This window comes from Lucilia cuprina, chromosome 6 (genome assembly GCF_022045245.1).
Source record: "Lucilia cuprina isolate Lc7/37 chromosome 6, ASM2204524v1, whole genome shotgun sequence".
NCBI lineage: Eukaryota > Metazoa > Arthropoda > Insecta > Diptera > Calliphoridae > Lucilia > Lucilia cuprina.
The window spans coordinates 41,358,487-41,378,762 of record NC_060954.1 but is presented as its reverse complement, the minus strand read 5'-3'; the positions used below and the strand labels follow the sequence as shown (position 1 = coordinate 41,378,762).

The window sequence follows — 20,276 nt, the reverse complement described above, 5'->3', positions numbered from 1 at the left end:
TAATAATAATTTGAATCAAATAAAAAAAAATAAAGCTGTAAGTTTAGTGGTTTCTTTTTTATAAACATATATGTATGTTAAGAATTTTTCGATCTCACTCCTTATAATATAAAATAATATAACAGTTAAAGTCCTTAAATTTTGTCAGAACCATTTTAGTAGCAATATGATTATTTAGGTTAAGAAGTGGGCAGACTAGCAGTAGGAGGCGTGGCACCACTTTTATAAATAAAATATGAAAATCTTTTATCTTGAAAACAATTTAAGTTAGAATGTTAAAATTTTGCACAAAGAATTTTATCATCTATTTTAACATTTTGGGTAATAAATTGGCGGACAACACTTTCATCAGTTAAGGGAGGGGGCGTTGAATCTCCATATGAATTTAATAGAAAAATTTGTATATCTGACAAGTTATTAAAGCTATAATCTTTATATTTTACATGAAGAATTTTGACATGTATGTGAACCTTTACGGAGAATATTGGGCGAATTTTCCATGGATGACTTGGCAACTCCCATGTGAATTAAATACAAAAGTTCTGGCGGACTTTAAACGCCCACATGAATTAAATGGAGAGCTAAAATCTTTACATTTTTCATAAAGAACTTGAAGAATAACGGACGGACTTTACATGGGGGGCTTTGAACCTCCCATATGAATTAAAATCCGTTTATCTGGGAAAAACAAATAGAACTAGATTTTTCAAATTTCGCACAAAGAACTTTAATATTATTCTGAACGTTTTGTAGAAGGACTTACATCTGGAGGTGGTTTAGAGCCCCTCCCCCCTATTACAGTTATAATCTTCAAATTTTCAATAAAGAACTTGAAGAATAAAGGACTTTACATGTAGGACTTACATCTGGAGGTGGTTTAGAGCCCGCTACTAGAGTTAAAGAACTAGATGCTTCAAATTTTGCACAAAGAACTTTAATATTATTCTGAACGTTTTTTGGAAGAAATGTAGGACTTACATCTGGAGGTGGTTTAGAGCCCCCCCTATTAGAGTTATAATCTTAAAATTTTCAATAAAGAACTTGAAGAATAACGGACTATACATGTAGGACTTACATCTGGAAGTGGTTTAAAGCCCCCTACTGGAGTTTGAATCTTAAAATTTTCAATAAAGATCTTGGCAACCACAAAATTTCGTATATCTGAAAACTATTGTATTTTTTTTTTTTGGGTAGCAAAGCACACTGGGTATAGCTAGTTTTACTATAAAAAATGATCACAAACCTTTTCATAGTTTTGAACTAGTTTTTGACAGTCGATGGTGATGATGATGATAATGATGTCTTTCAAACTTTTCTGACATCTATTGTAATTTTAATTTGATTTTCTTTTTCAAACGCAAACTACTAATTACGTCAAACACATAAATACGATTTGTTGTTATTAGTTAAAAAATTAATTTGTTTATTTCTTTTGTTGTTTAATTGTCATTCTTAGAATTACTACAAATAATAATAAAAAGGAAAAAAATCAAGCAACAAAAACAAGGTGTTGTTCTTTATTAAAAAACCATAATTCAATATTTATGACTTTCTGATGTTATTTTGAATTATTTTAAGAAAAGACGAAAAATAACAAATATTTAATGATTTTTGACTGGCGCCAAAATATATAAATTTTTTCTTTAAAATTATTTATTTTGTTGCTTGAACTATTAAAGAAAACAAGAACAAAAACCATACCCAGATTTCTATTTTTTTTTTCTAACGAAATTAGTAATTTTAATATTATTCAAATATATTTGTTATATTTGTAACTAATGAAGTAATTTGCACCAATATTGGGTTCTAACGTAATATATGTATTATAACAGATCGTTTTTTGAAAAATATTTCGTATTTAGTGAGCGCATAACTAATGAATTTGAATATAAAATGACAATGAACAAAAAAAAAAAAATGATAATAATACAACAAAATAATGTAATTTTTAAACGATAGTAAACGAATAAAGAATACACTTCTTTGAAAGCTTTTTTTTATAAAAGAGAAAACTTATAAACCTTAGAGTAATAGAAAGAAACGTAAATCTGCTGCTGCGATACACGGTTGTAAGATCTTACAATGTTGTTAGTAAAATAAAAAAAAAAATGTTTAACAATAGTATGAACATACAATTTTTCTTTTCCATCGTTGCCAGAAAATGCATTACTGACAAAGTTGCAGGACAAAGCTTGTTAGTTGACATTTTGTTAGACATTTTTTGCACAGTGTATTGCCAACGTTGTAATAATACAACAAATAAATAATGTAATTCTTGAATGATAGAAACCTTATGATATACGGTTGTCAGATCTTACACCGTTGTCAGTAATTTTTTTTCCTTTGCAAAGTTGTCAGCAAAAGCATTACTGACAATGTTGCAGGACAAAGTTCGTAAGTTGTCACCGTTGTTAGACATTTTCTGCACAGTTTACTACCAACGTTGTAATAAAAATACAACTACATAATGTATTCTTAAACGAAAAAATTGAATTCTGCTACTTTGATACACGGTTGTCAAATCTTACAACGTTGTCAGTAAAATGTTCCAAAATTTTTTAAAAATCGTTTGAACATACAAACTTTCTTTAACAATGTTGTTAGAAAAAGCATTACTGGTAATGTTGAGGGACAAATTTTGTAAGTTGACACTGTTGTAAGACATTGTATGCACAGTTTACTGCCAACGTTCTAATAAAAAGACATTAATCAAAAACCTTAGAGTAATAGAAAAATGTGGTTGTCAGATCTTACAACGTTTTTTTAATACTGATATCAACTATGATTTGAAACATAAACGTTGGGTAGATGCTTTAGATAATTGGACTGATTCTCTAGATAATTGCCTACAAATTCTTCGGGATCCACGTAGTGGCTGTGGTTTAAACCCATATTCGCGGGGAGAGAAAGTGGCGGTTAAAATACTGATGTAAGGTAAAGTCGATATTTCGGGATAAGTTCGGTGTTGCCGAAAACAACAGATACCCCACAGATGGGATGAATGTGAGGTTTGGCGGGCCTCACCCCACCTGTCTACCTAATGAATGTGTCCTATGTTTTTCTCTTATGAATGTTTCGTATGAATGAGATGTGTGCTGGGTTGAATGATAATGGATGAAAGGTATCATATACATATGATACCATTGAATTTTCTATCCTTGTCCAGATATGTTTAGAGTATAATCTGTTCATATCAGAATTACCACAATGTGTCCCTGTGAGTAAGAACAATGTCTTCGACTAATTTGATGGATCCGTACTTCGGTCCACCGGTTACGTCTCTAGGTGCTGTTGCCGAATCAACAGAGGCCATCGAATGTTCATAGAACAGATAGCTGGAGTACTTTAGAAAAGTGTACTTTAGAAAAGTGCTCAAAACCATTAAAGGGCACTCCACACGATCACACTTTATGTACATACGTAGTAAAAGTCGTATGATTTACATTTTTGTATTTACACGATTGGTATAAAACAGTAACAAAGTAAGATGGAAACATCTGTTTCACTTTACATAAAAATTGCTTGTTTTTTTTTTTTTTTTGAATCATTTCAAAAAATGAAGAGAACCATATGACTGTCAAATTTTCCATGCGTATTCTCTCTTAATGTGTGATGGTTTCATTATAAACTTTTTCTACACAAAATTTTGACAGATCATATTACTTGTGTGATCGTGTAAAGCCGGCCACAGAATTTACAAGTAAAGTGTTTTTTTTTTTTTGTCAAATCTAAGGTATTGTTTATTTTGCTGTAGGGTAAGGTGTTGTATAGTAAATTTTTTATATTATTTTCAAAAATTTAAATCAAACAATATTTTTATTACTAATTTATTTATTAAGAGTTTTCTATAAAAACCTAAAGACCGATATACAGAGCCAGTCAGCAGCCAATTCCAACATACATTCATCTATCCATCCATCCGTCGAAAAAAATCAATAGACCATAAATATTTTAATTTGAATTGTTTTTGTTTACTTTACCATTTGTCATACTACTGATTTTTGTTTAATGTCATATTATCAACTTAAATATCATAGACTTCTCTTTATTATAAATATTTATTTACCTTTTTAAAAAAATGTTTTTCTTACCTCGTATTATTGTTATTCGTAATTTAATGGACTAGGAAATGTTTAATAATACTATTATTATTTTTTTATTATTATTATTTTCTATGAGATTTACTATTTGAAATCTTAAAATTGTTTTGTAAGAACGACTTATAGTAGTAGTAGTAGTTGTTGTCGTCGTATTTAGTCGTTAGCGTCTCTCTCTAGCTAGACCCAGCAGCAACTGTCATTGTTGTTGTATGTAGTCCACGTAGTAGTCGTAGGAAAAAATATATAAATATCAGTGTCTAAATAATGTATAAATCATGATTTTTATGGTTTTTAAATAATTTATTGATTTGGTTATAGCATGTATTTATTGAGGTGTTAAATAGCTATAAATACTTGTATCTTGCTGATACATACATATGTTTCAATTCTCTCAATTTAATATTATTAACTCTAGTCATTGGAGCAGAAATATTTTATTTTATTTTTTATTAATACTAAAACGTTAGTGAGTTATAAATTTGTTACCGCGTTTGTGACAACCAAAAAGGGATTGATATGTTCCTATACTAAAGTACATACATTCGAAAAAACCTTTTTTTAATTTAAAAAATATTTGAATAAATATCTCAACATTCAATCCCAGTTGAGTTCTAATCCAGTTTTAGCTTATTTCTTGTTTAGTTCTAATTCAGATCTAGTTCTAGTTCAGTTGTAGTTCAGTTCTAGTTCAGTTTTAGTTCAGTTCTAGTTCAGTTCTAGTTCAGTTCTAGTTCAGTTCTAGTTCAGTTCTAGTTCAGTTCTAGTTCAGTTCTAGTTCAGTTCTAGTTCAGTTCTAGTTCAGTTCTAGTTCAGTTCTAGTTCAGTTCTAGTTCAGTTCTAGTTCAGTTCTAGTTCAGTTCTAGTTCAGTTCTAGTTCATTTCAAGTTCAGTTCTAGTTCAGTTCTAGTTCATTTCAAGTTCAGTTCTAGTTCAGTTTTAGTTCAGTTCAGTTAATTTTCAGTTCTAGTTTAGTTCTAGTTCAATTCTAGTTATCGTGAAGTTCTACTTTAGTTCTCGTTTAGTTCAATTTTTATTTAGCTCTACATCCGTTCTAGTTCAAGTTTAGATGGGGAACATTTCTAATTTAATACCAGTTCTATTCTAGATCATGTCTGGATTCAGTTCTGGTTCAGTTCTATATTAATTCTTTTATTTTTCTTTTCAAATCTAAATCCTAGAATTAACGATGAATGGTATATAAGCTTCGTTGTATTCGCATAAATCGTGTTTATGTATTGTTTTCCTGATTTTTATTTAATGGCAGGAAAAACCCAAACTGGGCCAAGAAAATAAAAATCACACTTTCAGACATGTACTACGAATAATAATATTTATATGTGAGCAGAATAATAAAAACGAAAAAAAACTTTGTGACACTTCGTGGTGGATATGGAAATGATTTAGAATAATGATTTTCCATGCAAATAATAAATACATATATTTTTGCAATAATTATTGCAGCACAGTAAACAATTCACATAAAAATATTAACATATATTTTCTGCTACGAATACTGTAAAATTCCAATAGTCATTTGTTTGATATTAAACTCATTAATCCATTTTTGTTTATTCTGTTTAATATTTCTATAAATAATTTATCTGTTTAATTATTATATTATTCATATTTATTTATGTTTTTTACATATATTTATGTCGCTATAAAATAAATTTATTAATTATCTTCTAAATAATGATAATACATAATTCTGGCTCCTTCCTTTAACAATTACAATTTATTAAATTTTTTTCATTTTTATTACCAATGTAGTACATACGAATAAATAAATAAATAATTTATAGTTAATATTATTGAAAATAAATAAATTAGAATTTTTAATTAAATTATATTGTGTCATATGGGGGTGTCACTGCATGTTCGAGTAATCAAAGCAACCAACGAACGAAATGAACCAATTGATTGTTAAATATGATAGTATGGCCTAAAGGCAAAGTCAACCAAAACCAACTAACTAACTGACTAACTAACCACTGCTGGCCAAAGGAAATAAGTAAAACATACAAACATGACTATAAAGACATTAAACTAAAGAAAAATCAAAACAACAAGACAAATAAACTAGATTAAGAGCTTGTTAATAAAATTGACATGATTTTAATACGAATTTATACGAGGGTCAGAATTAGGGGTTTAAAAATGAAAATTTTAGTTCAAATTCAGTTCTTGTTGAATTCTAGTTCAATTCTATTTTATTACTAGTTCTAGTTCAGATCTAGTACAGTTCTAGTTCAGTTCTAGTTTAGTTCTAGTTCAGTTCTAGTTCAGTTCTAGTTCAGTTCTAGTTCAGTTCTAGTTCAGTTCTAGTTCAGTTCTAGTTCAGTTCTAGTTCAGTTCTAGTTCAGTTCTAGTTCAGTTCTAGTTCAGTTCTAGTTCAGTTCTAGTTCAGTTCTAGTTCAGTTCTAGTTCAGTTCTAGTTCAGTTCTAGTTCAGTTCTAATTCAGTTCTAGTTCAGTTCTAGTACAGCTCTAGTTCAGTTTTCCCTACCTTTAACGGTAGGGAAAACATTTGCTGGGTTATTTAAATTATTTCACTTAAAAATGCATGTTTTATTTACTTATAATTACATATTTCTCGCACATTGCCGAATGACCACCCACCAACCACTCTACCAACCATTATTGCAGTGTCCAGTACATTGTCTAAATATCAATTATGTATGTAAATTTTTCTTCTATATTACGATCGGTGTCTTTTAAACAATTATTAAATACAACACAAGAAAACTTGTCAAATACACAACACAATCATAGGTTTTGATTTGATTAGAGGTTTGTTCTTTTATTTTTACATTCTATTAATTTTTAAACGAATTTCCCATTCAATTTAAGTCATATTTAATATTACAGACTTTAACTAAGAGAACAACACACGTAAGTACGTGTTGAACACTAAATAATAACAACAACAGCAACAATAATAAATTATTAAAAAAATTATATATAAATAAAAATTGTCGCCACCTAGACGCAACATGATACATTCAGTTGCTTACTTACTCTTCATATTGTCAGTTGTTTGTTTGGGTTACGTGTAACGAGCATTAACACAGGGTTTCAATTTTATACAATTTCAAATTAAAACTAAATTAAATTTTAAATGTTGTTAAAACATGTGTAATCATACTAGTATTTAGTGACGTATAAATACACATATACATATGTATACCATGTACTACATATGTAATTATTTTTGTGTTTATAAAAAATGTTTCGTTTTTTCTAAGTTGTAAGAGTAGACGTTCACATTAAGCAAAATATTTTAAAGGGAATATTAAAAATTATTTAATGGCAATTATAACTACAATTAACTTAGAATTTTAATAAAAAAACTGTAATATTTTATAATAAAAAAAAATTAGATTTAATTTTGACATTAAATCCTTAAGTACTTAAGTAAACGTCTGTTCCCATCAGTAAATCTATAAGTAGCAGTTGTAAATGTAAATATTTATACATTTTAATCAAAACATAACAACCATCTTCATAATATAGAGATAATAAACATAAAATATGTAAAGTACTATATAGTGGATCTGGTGGTGCTTCTAAAAATTTATTTTATTATTAAAACATTTATAATCATTAAACATGATTTCTTATGATAGAAATAAACAAAATATTTATTTATATTGAGACATAAAAATATAAATTTTATGACTTACTTAAGTTAAGTGTAATTATGGGTATTCATGCATTTAAGGATGATATAATAAATGTATGCAGATTTTGACACATTCGCTTTAAAGTTAAAATGTTTTTATCCTACACCACTTTAGTGGGGAGAGTATATAGGGTTTTGCTGATGTTTAAAACGCACTAAAATATTGGTCCTATACCCACCTTAAAGTATACCAATCGGCTCAGAATTGTTTTCTGAGACGATTTAGCTTTAGTCCGTCCGTCTGTCCGACCATGTAAACCTTGTAATCAAACTACAGGAGGCATTTTTGAAGATAATTAAATGAAATTTGGTGCATGATCTTCTAATGTCCCAGGGATGAAACCTATTGAAAATTGTTAAGATCGGTCCATTATTTCACCTAGCCCGCACTGAACCCCCGAATAGGTCTTTTAAACTTTGTAATCAAACTACAGGTCGCAATTTTTGAAATAATTCAATAAAAATTGGCACATAATCCTTTATGGTACCGTAGATGAAGCCTGCTGAAAATGATTTGCATGGGTCCATTATTTCACCTAGCAAGGTACAGGAATGTCGAGAGTTTTAACGTGAGCACCTGCCTTGACGGCCTAATCTCACGGTGGTCTATTTCATTCACTGGGTAGACTTTGTTCTTCAATGAAAAACGCCGGTTCCAATTTTTGTACATTGGTCCTGACCGGTCCATGCACAAGTACATTGCTGGAGTACTCGAGCTATCTAATCTCTTGACCATTGAACCGGTAAACCGAAGTACGATCATCAATAAGCCGTGGACATTGTTCTTACTCACAGGGACATACTGCGGTAATTCTGATATGAACAGAGTAAACTCTCTCATTTATACGACACATTCATAAGAGAAAATCATACGACACATTCATTAGATAACTAGTAAGTTAGCTAGTTAGTTAGTTAGTTAGTTAGTTAGTTAGTTAATTAGTTAGTTAGTTAGTTAGTTAGTTAGTTAGTTAGTTAGTTAGTTAGTTAGTTAGTTAGTTAGTTAGTTAGTTAGTTATTTAGTTAGTTAGTTAGTTAGTTAGTTAGTTAGTTAGTTAGTTATTTAGTTACTGAGTTAGTTAGTTAGATGATAGATAGTTAGTTAGTAAGTCAGTTAGTTCTTCATATCCGGCGAAATACACGTAGGCTTCCGTCAGGTCTGTTGTGCGCTCCTTAACCAATAGCTCAGGTGGAAATCGAAACCATCACCTCCGATCTACTAGATCACTAACCATTAACCTTCCGGAGGCCACAATTAAGGCCATAATTATTTAGTTACTAGGCCTCTTTCGGGCCTGTTGGAGGTGGGAATCGAACCCATCACCTCCGGTCTACCAGACTAAAAAGAAATAATTCATTATCCTCTCTTATCTCAGATTATTTCAAAGCAGAATTCCACAAAATTGATCGGGGATCATAGGCGGAATTCCGCAGAATTGATTTAGGTCCAATAAGGCATCACAAGTATGATTACTTTACAATCCTTCAGTGTACAAGAAAAGGCTGAATAGAGAGAGAGACTTCTTACTTATGGTGGTTACTGCACGAATTAGTATGGGTTTAGATTAATAAATAAAAAACAATTAACTGTGATTAGCCTTAATGTAAAGCTTTCAATTTAATTGTCCCCAACATATAAAACAAATCTTTAAATAGCTTGTTCCTTTATTTCCAAAGCTCCTTTGATATTATTTCAAAAAAGAAAAAACAACTTTAAGACTAAACGAAATCATGTTGCTTTCGACAGCAATCAATAAAATCAATGACAAAACGACCAGCCGGCCCTAACCAACCGAAACTGGCAACAACAACTTAAAAATGTTGCTGACGGTATGGGTTGCAGAACACAAAAAAAGAGAAAACCTAAATAAAACTTTATTGCTTTGTTTGTTCGAAAATCGTTTAGTTGGATTTTAAAGCTAAACAACATATTTTATTCATTTAAATCATACCATTTCGTTTTGTTGCTGCTCCTTTAATTCAATTAACAAGTTACAGGAACAAATAAAACATACAACAGCGATAAAAGAGGATTTTGTCGTTAAAAAAAAGAAGGCCACAACATTGAAAGAAAGATACATTCAACTAAATAACGAGCAGCAATAAAGCAACAATGGAAAAAAAACAAGTCATTAAACTGAGATCAGAAGTGGAAATAGTAAGAGGAACTAAAAACAGATAGTTAGAGAAGGAGAGTGTGTGTTTTAATCCCCGGAGTAGCAGCGATAATAAACAAATGGCGCCAACAAATATTTACTTTGAAAATAAACACATATTTTACTCCAAATATGTATGTAAGTCATAAACCTTAAAGGCTTAAAGTGGTAAAGAAAAGGCTTACAGCTAAATACGTACAAATGAAGAAATGATCAAGAAAAATTCCTTCACTTTCACAGAGATCCCTCCAAAAACGAAGCAACATAAATTGCAAAAATTTATAGAGTTATAGAGAATAATACAACAAGGAAAAACTGTTGTTGATGCTAAAGTTGACATTGTGGCAACAGATCAACAGCTAGAGATTAGGAGAACACAACCAACCCAGTTTTCAAAAGCTCAGGCACTAGAACTAAAAGCAACTTCAGGTTAAACTTGCTAACTAAAACATTTACATTACAGGGAAAGAAAAGACAAGAGAGATATCCCAAAAAACAAATAAGGAAAAATCGATCTTTAATGTCGTAAAATAAATGACAACTGAAAGAAAACAAATCAATGATCTTTGATTTACATACAACACATTTCTTGTTTCTTTTAACGTTGCCTTTACAGTTGAAATTTTTACTGGCAAATGGATAAGCAAAATAAATAACGATAAAATATAAAATGTGTCCTCTATAAACGATTGATGTTTTGTTTTACAGTTTTTTTTTTTTTTTTTTTTGGCCATAAACTTGTACTTGTCCATAAAATCGAAAATAATATGTATAAACGGCTTTATAAATCTTTTTGCGACGACAAAGACGAACGAGCAGCAGAAATTTATAGCAATTAATTGCAATACGTTTTTATTTCAATTTTTAAGACCTTAATTTTGAAGAAAAATTATTGTAAATATAAAAAGTTTTTGCTTAAATCTATAAAAGAACGATATGGATAGACTAGACTATAGAGTATATAGAGTCTAGTCTATAATCTAGTCTATAGTCTAGTTTACAGTATAGTCTATAGTCTAGCCTATAGTCTTGTGTATAGTCAAGTCCATAGTCTAGTCTATAATCTAGTCTATAGTCTAGTCTATAGTCTAGTCTAGTCTATAGTCTAGTCTATAGTCTAGTCTATAGTCTAGTCTATAGTCTAGTCTATAGTCTAGTCTATAGTCTAGTCTATAGTCTAGTCTATAGTCTAGTCTATAGTCTAGTCTATAGTCTAGTCTATAGTCTAGTCTATAGTCTAGTCTATAGTCTAGTCTATAGTCTATTCTATAGTGTAGTCTATAGTCTAGTCTATAGTCTATTCTATAGTGTAGTCTATACTCTAGTTTATGTGGAATACCATTGACGACCTCCCTTTTAGAATATTTTAAGAAATAAGTAGTTTTTGGTAAACCACAAAATTTCATTAAGAAATTTTCTATGAAATGACTTATATCACTTTCTCATTAAAATCCCCCATACCACCCGTTATTTTCTCTATTTATAAGTAATTCTAAATTCGCTGTAAATTTCCTTATTATGAAATTGTTTATAGTGAATTTTTCCATATTATTTCAACAACAAATTACAATTTAATTAAGCAATAAAACACCTGCCCGATCATTTAAAACTTAAAGAGGAAAAATACAATTTACACACAAAATCAATCTAAAAATCAATGATGAAAATAATAATTAAAAAGAAAATTTGTTTAATTTATAATTGCAGGCAAAGCGTAAAGACAGGCGGGCGAGGTGAAATTGACCAAGAGGAAAAACGATTTGGTGGCTGCCACAAAACAACAAATAAATTGCAAAAAAAAGTAAAATGTTTACCTTGGAAAATTATAAAAATTCAAAAAGACGACGGAATAGAATACAATCAAGTGAGAGAAATGTATTGTCAGCAACAGCAACAGAGGCTATACTAGCAACATCAACAGCTTCCTTAGAAAAAGTGGCAACAACATTATCATTATCACAAATAGCAACAGCAACAACAACAAAGACATTGTCTATAAAACAAAACAACAACAGACATCATACAACAGCCACAACATCTACAAAATCTATAAAAAGTATTAAAAATCTCTCTATGTCTTGTAACATTTTTCCATCAACATCATTATCGTCGTCATCGTCATCCCTGTTGTCATCATTGTGGTCGTTGTCTTCTTGTTCCTCCTCAATTATTTCTGGTAAAATAATCTCAAGGAATTTATGCAGAACCACAAGTAAAACACCATCTCTAGACACAAAATCCATAACTCCAACAGCAACTGCAACAATTACTACGACATCATTATGGCCACATGCTGCAAGTAGTACAAGAAGACGAAATAATTGTGGTGGTGCTGCTGCTGATGATTATTGTGATGATTGTGGTGGTGATCGACGATGTCAAAGCCTTAGACGACACAGTCATAGACGGCATTTTTTATTGACTTTGATGCTGTTACTAGTTGTCTGTGTTGTCAACACTTCATCAGTAAAGGCTGCTGACAGTTTAACTGGTAAGTGCTACATTTTTTTATATATCTCCCCTTAACCTCTCTCTTATAATGTATGTCTTTCTAACTACATACATATCTATAATGTTATCTGTCTAATGGAAACAAAAAGTTTAATTTTTTTCTTAATCTTGTAATCCAACACTTTTTCGTTGTTTTATGACCACAAACATACTTCGTAACACACTTTATAGCGGATTGAGGAAAAAATATTCAGACTTACAGACAAAGAAATTTCCAGATAACCGCATATGCACGTTTTTTTTCTAATGCTGTAAATGTTGAGGAAGACTTTTGGTTAATGAAGTGGAATATTACTTGTTGTATCATCTGTCTAAGAACCGAACTAGAGTTGAATAAAAACTTAATTAGAACGGAGCTGGAACTGAACTAGAACTGAACTAGAACTGAACTAGAACTGAACTAGAACTGAACTAGAACTGAACTAGAACTGAACTAGAACTGAACTAGAACTGAACTAGAACTGAACTAGAACTGAACTAGAACTGAACTAGAACTGAACTAGAACTGAACTAGAACTGAACTTGAACTGAACTAGAACTGAACTAGAACTGAACTAGTACTGAAATAAACAGGAATTAAAATAGAACTCAACCAGAACTGAACTAGAACTGAACTGGAATTTAACTAGAACTGAACTGGAATTTAACTAGAACTGAAATGTCGAAGTTTTTTTTTTTTTGAAAATTGTCATGATAAAGATTGCAGTCTGCATATGTATTTGCTTAAACTGAACTTTTTTAAAGTTATACTAAAACTAAGTGCAATCAACATTTATTAAATGAAATGTTGAATAAAAACATATGATTACTCCTGTTTTTGAAATGCCATATCATTAAACTTTCCAATTTTCTGGCGCTAAATCATTAATCTTTGCTACACATTCAAAAAAAATAAAAAAAAATAAAAAATAATAATGATAACAAATTCTATGGAATTTATTATTTTTTCTTAAATCACTACATTCTTTTTTACACCCAATGACTGGTAAAAATTATGACCAGAATAAAGCAAAGCAAACACACTTATTTGCTTGTTTAATGTCCTGCTGTGAAAATTGTTTAAACAAGCCCTTTAGGCTAATTAATGTACATTGATTAAAATCAATTTTTATTGATTTTTTGTTATTATTTAAACAATTGTATTTATGTACTTGTTTTTTTTTTTAATATGCACTCAACAACTAATCGAGCTGAATAATTGAAAATCATCAAACAAATTATTTACACAGTGGGTGGGACGAGTAATAAATACAACCTTTAATAATATAAAAAAAATAAAAAACAAATATATTTTTAATTATAGTTGGTAGAAATTTTGTGGGGAATTTGAAAAGATCAGAAATATATGTATGTATATAGTAAGGGTATTCAAAGAGTTTGTAAAATATATAATTTTGCCCTCTCTTTTAACAATTGTGCTAAAGTTAAACGTTAAAGCAAATGAGAAAAATTGTAATGATCTTTCTCTAAGATTACTCTTCAGTGAAGAAGTTGTGATTTCATGTTATGGGTTTGAGTTTTTTTGTAGTGCCACCCTATTTAATAAACCTTAAATACAAATTAATATTTCAAAATTTTATTGCCTGTGGTGAAGTGTATAAAATTATTAAAATCTTATTTACTAACACGACAAAACTTTTAAAAATAAGTAATATTGTGCAAACCAGCATTGGAATTTTTAAATAGATTTTAACTGCTTTTTAAATTAGTTTGTCATTGATTTCAGCACAGTATGAAGTAATTCATTACAAATTAATTCTTTTGTTTCTAGGTTTAGCAAAAAATTAAATATTTTCTATTTAAATAAACAATAGTTTAATATCACTTTAAAACAAATTATTGTTTTTTTCTACTATTTATTTTTATAAAACCCAATGGATCGCGTGCCATATGCTTTTTGCAACTAGTTATTCCTCTAGCTGAGCTAAAGTAAAATAATTGAAATTTAATAGAATTTTAAAACCTATAGTATGTTCACATTTAACAAATATTTGTAACTTGCATTATAATATTTTTTTAATTTAAAATATTTTTAGTTAAAACTATAATCTAAAAAAAGTTCTTTAATGTGAACGCAACAGCAAATCTCTCGTCGATTCATTAAAACATAAAGTGTTGATATAAGACATGTCGTAAGTTTTTGGTCTTAAATCAATTTGTTACTAAAAAAAAACAAAATCGGGTGTGTCTTTAATGGTCATCAATCAGCAACATTGTAACATTATGACTGACACCTCTCCTACAACTTGAAAATGTTAGATATTTTATCAAGTTTACTTTTATTCTTCACTCAACAAGTGTCTTTAGTTAGTGACAGTGGAGATAAAAAAATAAAGTTTAATTAAAAAGCCCCCATTTAATAGGTGGTTTAAACGACATTTTCTTTTAATATTTAATAAAAATTTTTCACAAAATTTCAATTAAAAAATCAACCAAAAATAGGTGTGTTTATGAGTATTTTTATAGGCTATAGACTAAACTATAGTTAAAGCCATCAACGGATGTAAAGACTATTGTCTACACTATAATTGAAGCAACAGTCCACACTATAGATTAAACTACTGTATGGACTTTAGATTAGTCCAGATTATAGACTAAACTATAGTATAGATTATAGACTAAACCATAGTCCAGGCTATAGATTAACCTATAGTCTATACAATAACCTATAGTCTAGGCTGTTGACTAATTATATTCTAGACTCTAAACTATAAACTAGACGATAGACTAAACTATAGTCTACACTATAGACTAAACTGTAGTCTCGACTATAGACTGATCTATAATCTACAATATAAACTAAACTATGGTCTAGACTTAACCGCCTAGACTGTAGGCTAAACTATTCTTCGGACTATAGACTGATATATACAAACTATGTATAAACTATAGACTCTAGAATAGACTTTAGACTAAACTATAGCACTAAACTATTGACTAAACTCTATTCTAAACTTGAGAACAAATTATAGTCTAAGCTAACCTAACTATAGATTATAGTCCAAACTATAGAAAACTGTTGCCTAACTAAAGTCTAGACTATAGACTAAACCATAGTCTAGACTAAACATTAGTCTAGACTATAGTCTAAACTATACTCTAGACTAAACTATAGACTAGACTGTAGACCAAACTATAGCCTAGACTGTAGACTAAATTATAGTCTAGACTATAAACTAAACTGTATTACAGCCTATAAACTCATTAATAGTCTTCCCTATAAACTAAACTATAGTGCAGATTATAGACTAAACTGTCTAGACTAAACTATTCTTTGGACTATAGACATATTTATACTAACTAATCTAGAATAAACTATAGCTAAGAATTTATATTAGCTGTAGTTTAGTTAATAGATTAAACTCAATCTAGATTACAGAATAAAATATAGTCTAAGTTATAGACTAAACTATATTCTAGGCAATAGTAGACTAAAGTCTAAACTATGGACTGAACTATTGTCTAGACTTTAGACTAAACTATATTCTAGACTGTAGACTAGACTATTCACGGTATATAGACTAATCTATAGTCCAGACTATGGACTTAACTACAGACCAGACTATAGTCTAATTTATAGCCTAGATCATAAACTAGACTATGGACTGAACTATAGTCTAGACTTTATATTAACCTTAGTCAAGACAATAGACTGAACTATAGTCTAAGCTATATACTTTAATATAATTCAGACTATAGACTTTACTATAGTCTAGACTATAGACTAACCTATTGTTTAGGTTTTGGATTAAACTATAATCCATACTATAGACTAAAGAATCTTTCAGACTATAAATTAAACTATAGTGTAGACTAAATTCCAAATTAAAGTGTAGACTGTAGTGTAGTCAACACTATATACTTAAATATAATCTTGACTATATACTAAACCAAAGTCTAAATTTTGTATTAAGAATAGTCTAATCCATGACCTAAATCCTAATTATCTTAAGGCCTAAACTGTTGTCTAAACTAAATCTATTATAGTTTACACTATGAAGTTATCTCTGTCACCTACTATATACTAGACCATAGTCATGATAATGTTGATTGACTTAATGTCTATTGACTAAGTTATTTTGGACTATCGAAGCAAAATCACTAGCATATACTTGGGGATTTTATCGTATATAGTATTCCTAATATCTTACAATATTAAAACATTTTCTATATAAAATTTTAAATTCAAAATTAAAATTTTTTTTAATTTTTTTCTTAAAAATTTATTTGCTTACAAAACAAAAATTCATCTAACACTTACCAATTTAACTAAATCACTTCCCCACTTTAGCACCAGACACCTTGTCTCTAGTACTATATTAATTTACTACTTAACATTTTACATTTACTATGTAAATAGTACAACTTTATAATCATTTGTCTAAAATTACAAATTATTAACAAAACTGTTTATTTAAACTTATTTCTCTTTTTCATTATACTTCACCTCATTGCGTGTATATTTCCTTAAAATCGATAATTTATTCATGTTTAAATTTATAGACCTTCTTTACATTTCACATCGATTTTTCCCCCTGTGCTGCTTGTAAAAGACCAAGTGTTTATTTGAACTTTAACCAGATGGATGGATGCATTATAAAATGTTGTTAAATGCATAATGTATGCATATTAAATGCATATTATATGCATATTCTCTAGCTATACTTACATATAATACTAAAAAAAAACACATTTCATTACAATAAACATTTTCCAAAAAAAAAAAAAAACACCACAAAAAAATAAAAAAAACACAAACTAAAAAAAATAAATAAAATTAAACTTATACGTAGATTTCAAATAAAATTTATGAATACTAAATCTTAAACTGGCTGTCAAAATCTTAGATTAAACAACAATAAACATTTGAGAGAGAGAAAACAAAGTTATAATTTAAACAATAAATTTAACAAAACAGCAACAACATTAACATCAACGATATTAAAATTGTAAATTTGTTTCGAAGGGGGCAACAAAATATTTAAAATACAAAAATGAAAAACTTGTAAAAAAAAATATAAATAAATTAAATGCTTGCACACGTTCTATGGTGAAAGAAATCTGTTTAAAATATTTATGTTTATTTATTTTTTTTCCTAACTTATTTATACGAATATATGTCGAATTTAAAATGACAGATTAAGTGGGCCTCTTACAAGTTTACGGAAGATTGACTGACTAAATGATACTTGAATATACATTCTCAAAAAAAAAAAAAAAAAAAAATAGAAAAAATGGGAAAAACGTACATTAGTGAACGTTAGAGAGAAGAAATATACGAACTTCTAATACCCTAATTAATTACAGCCTAGACTACCGATTAAACGAAACTCTAGACTTTAAAATTAATTGCTATCGAGTCAAGATAACCGACGTAACTCTAGTCTCAATAATTGATTGAATAGTAGAATAGACTATGATCTAAAATATAGTCTAAGCTACATATATACTAAACTATTGTCTACTACTAATGACTAAAATATAGTGTAGAATATAGACTAAACTAAAATTTAGACTAAACTAGGATCTAGATAATATACATAATTATAGTTTAGATAGATTTAGATAGCTCTAACTATATGATAGGCTTAATAGTCTAGACTATAGAATAAACGATAGTCCAGACTATAGACTAAACTATAGTCAAGACTAGACTAGACTCTCTAGACTATACTTAACTATATTCTAGATTATATACATAACTGTTGTCCAGACCACATACTGAACTATAGTCTAGACTAAACTATAGTTTTGACCAGAGACTAATCTACAGTCTTGACTACAGACTAAACTATAGTCAAGAATATATAGACTATAGTCTAAACTATAGTCCAGACCAAAGTATAGTTTTGTATATAGACAACACCATAGTCTAAACTATAGACTTTACTGTAGTGTAGGCTTTAGACTAAACTATACTTTAGACTATAGACTTAACTACAGTCTGTACTATAGACTAAACTATAGTCTAAACTTTATACTAAACTATTGTCTATATTAAACTATTGTTTTGTCTATAGACTAAACTGTAGTCTAGACTAAAGACTAAACTATAGTCAAGAATATAGACTAAACTATAATGTAGACTAAAGACTTAGCTATGGTCAAGACTATATGCTAATCTAAAGTCTAGATTATAAACTAAGCTATAGTCGAGATTATAGACTAAATTATAGTCGAGAATATAGACTAAACTATTGTGTAGACTATAGACTAATGTATCGTTTAGACTATAGAATAAACTATCGTTTAGACTATAGTCTAAACTACCTTTTAGACTTTAGACTAAACTATCGTTAAGACTATAGACTAAACTATAGTTTAAGCTATGGACTTAGCTATAGTCTAGACTATAGACTAAACTAAATTTCAGAGTTATACTATACTAGTTTTGACAACAGAATAAACTGTATTATAGACTAAACTACAGTCTAGACTATAGACTAAACTATAGTCTAGACTATATACTAAACTATAGTCTAGACTATAGACTAAACTATAGACTAAACTGTAGTCTGGACTATAGACTAAATTATAGTATAGACTATAGACTAAACTATAGTCTAGACTATGGACTAAACTATGGTCTAGACTATAGACTAAACTAAAGTCCTGATTATAGACTAAACTATAGTCGAGACTACAGACTAAACTATAGTTTAGACTATCGACTTAACAATAATCTAGACTATAGACTAAACTATGGTTTAAACTTTATACTAAACTATAGTCTAGACTAAACTATAGTTTTAACTATAGCCTAAACTTAAGACTAAACTAAAGTCTATACTATAGACATAACTATAGTCGAGACTATAGTCGAAACTGTAGTCCAGACTATGGTAGGAACTATAGTCCAGACTATAGTCGAAACTATAGTCCAGACTATAGTCGAAACTATAGTCCAGACATAGTCGGAACTATAGCCCAGACTATATTCGAGACTATAGTCGAATTTTTAGTCTAGAATATATTATAGTCTAGACTATAGACTTAATTGTATGCTACACTATAAATTAAACTATAGTCTAGGCTATTACTAAAATATAGTGTAGTTGTCAGCGCATAATATTTTTAGGATTTTAGTCCTCCCTTTAGACCAAGTAATACACAAGTCTATGAAAAGCCAATTTTACAACAACTTAATACACTCTCCGTTGAATAGTAGCTAAATATTTGAACACCTCATGTACTAAAGTTTTTTTTAATAAAAATGTGTTTCCACCAGTATCATATTACTGTAATAATTCAAACTTTTTGTTCCATAAAACAGTAGGGTACATGTTTTTTGGTTAAAGAAATTTTTAAACCAAAAAAAATCTTATCAGTATTATGAAGTGTGTCTGCCAGCGTGTTTTTATTTAGTGTTTTTTATTGTGGCATGCAGCCTATTAAACAATTATATTGATGTATGTTTTATATTTGTTTAACATTGTGGTAAATGCGGCTTAAAATCAACCAAATTTTAAATATATGTATGTTTTTCCTGTTGGTTTATTTATTTATTTATTTGTTTGGATAAAATATAATAGTGTTTCATTGGTAGTGTGTATATGTGTGGCGCCTATTGTACTGTTGTTGTTGATTTTATGATCTCTATAGATCTCCAGCATAAACTTTCCTTTCCAAATGTTTAGCAGACATGTAGGCGGTTTTTAACTCTCAATATTGAAGTATAATTTTTATAACGAACAACACAATTGTTGATTTTAAAAGAAAAGAAAACAAAGAAAAACGCACAATGATTTTTATTTTTACTTAAAGTTTTTATTTATTTATTTAGTTTAGTTAATTTTTTTTCGTATGATTATGCGGTTTTATTTAACCT

General features: G+C 29.0%; 1 protein-coding gene across 1 annotated transcript in view; it reads left to right on the top strand.

The window, feature by feature from the left end:
* The window catches only part of LOC111683132 (BMP-binding endothelial regulator protein), a 69,259-nt gene that overhangs the window by 14,906 nt on the left and 34,077 nt on the right, over positions 1–20,276 (top strand). Inside the window, exon 2 of the mRNA XM_023445166.2 lies at positions 11,645–12,428. Coding sequence (XP_023300934.2) covers positions 11,744–12,428 — 685 coding nt within the window. The 5' untranslated portion in view covers positions 11,645–11,743. The remainder of the gene's footprint in view (positions 1–11,644; positions 12,429–20,276) is intronic.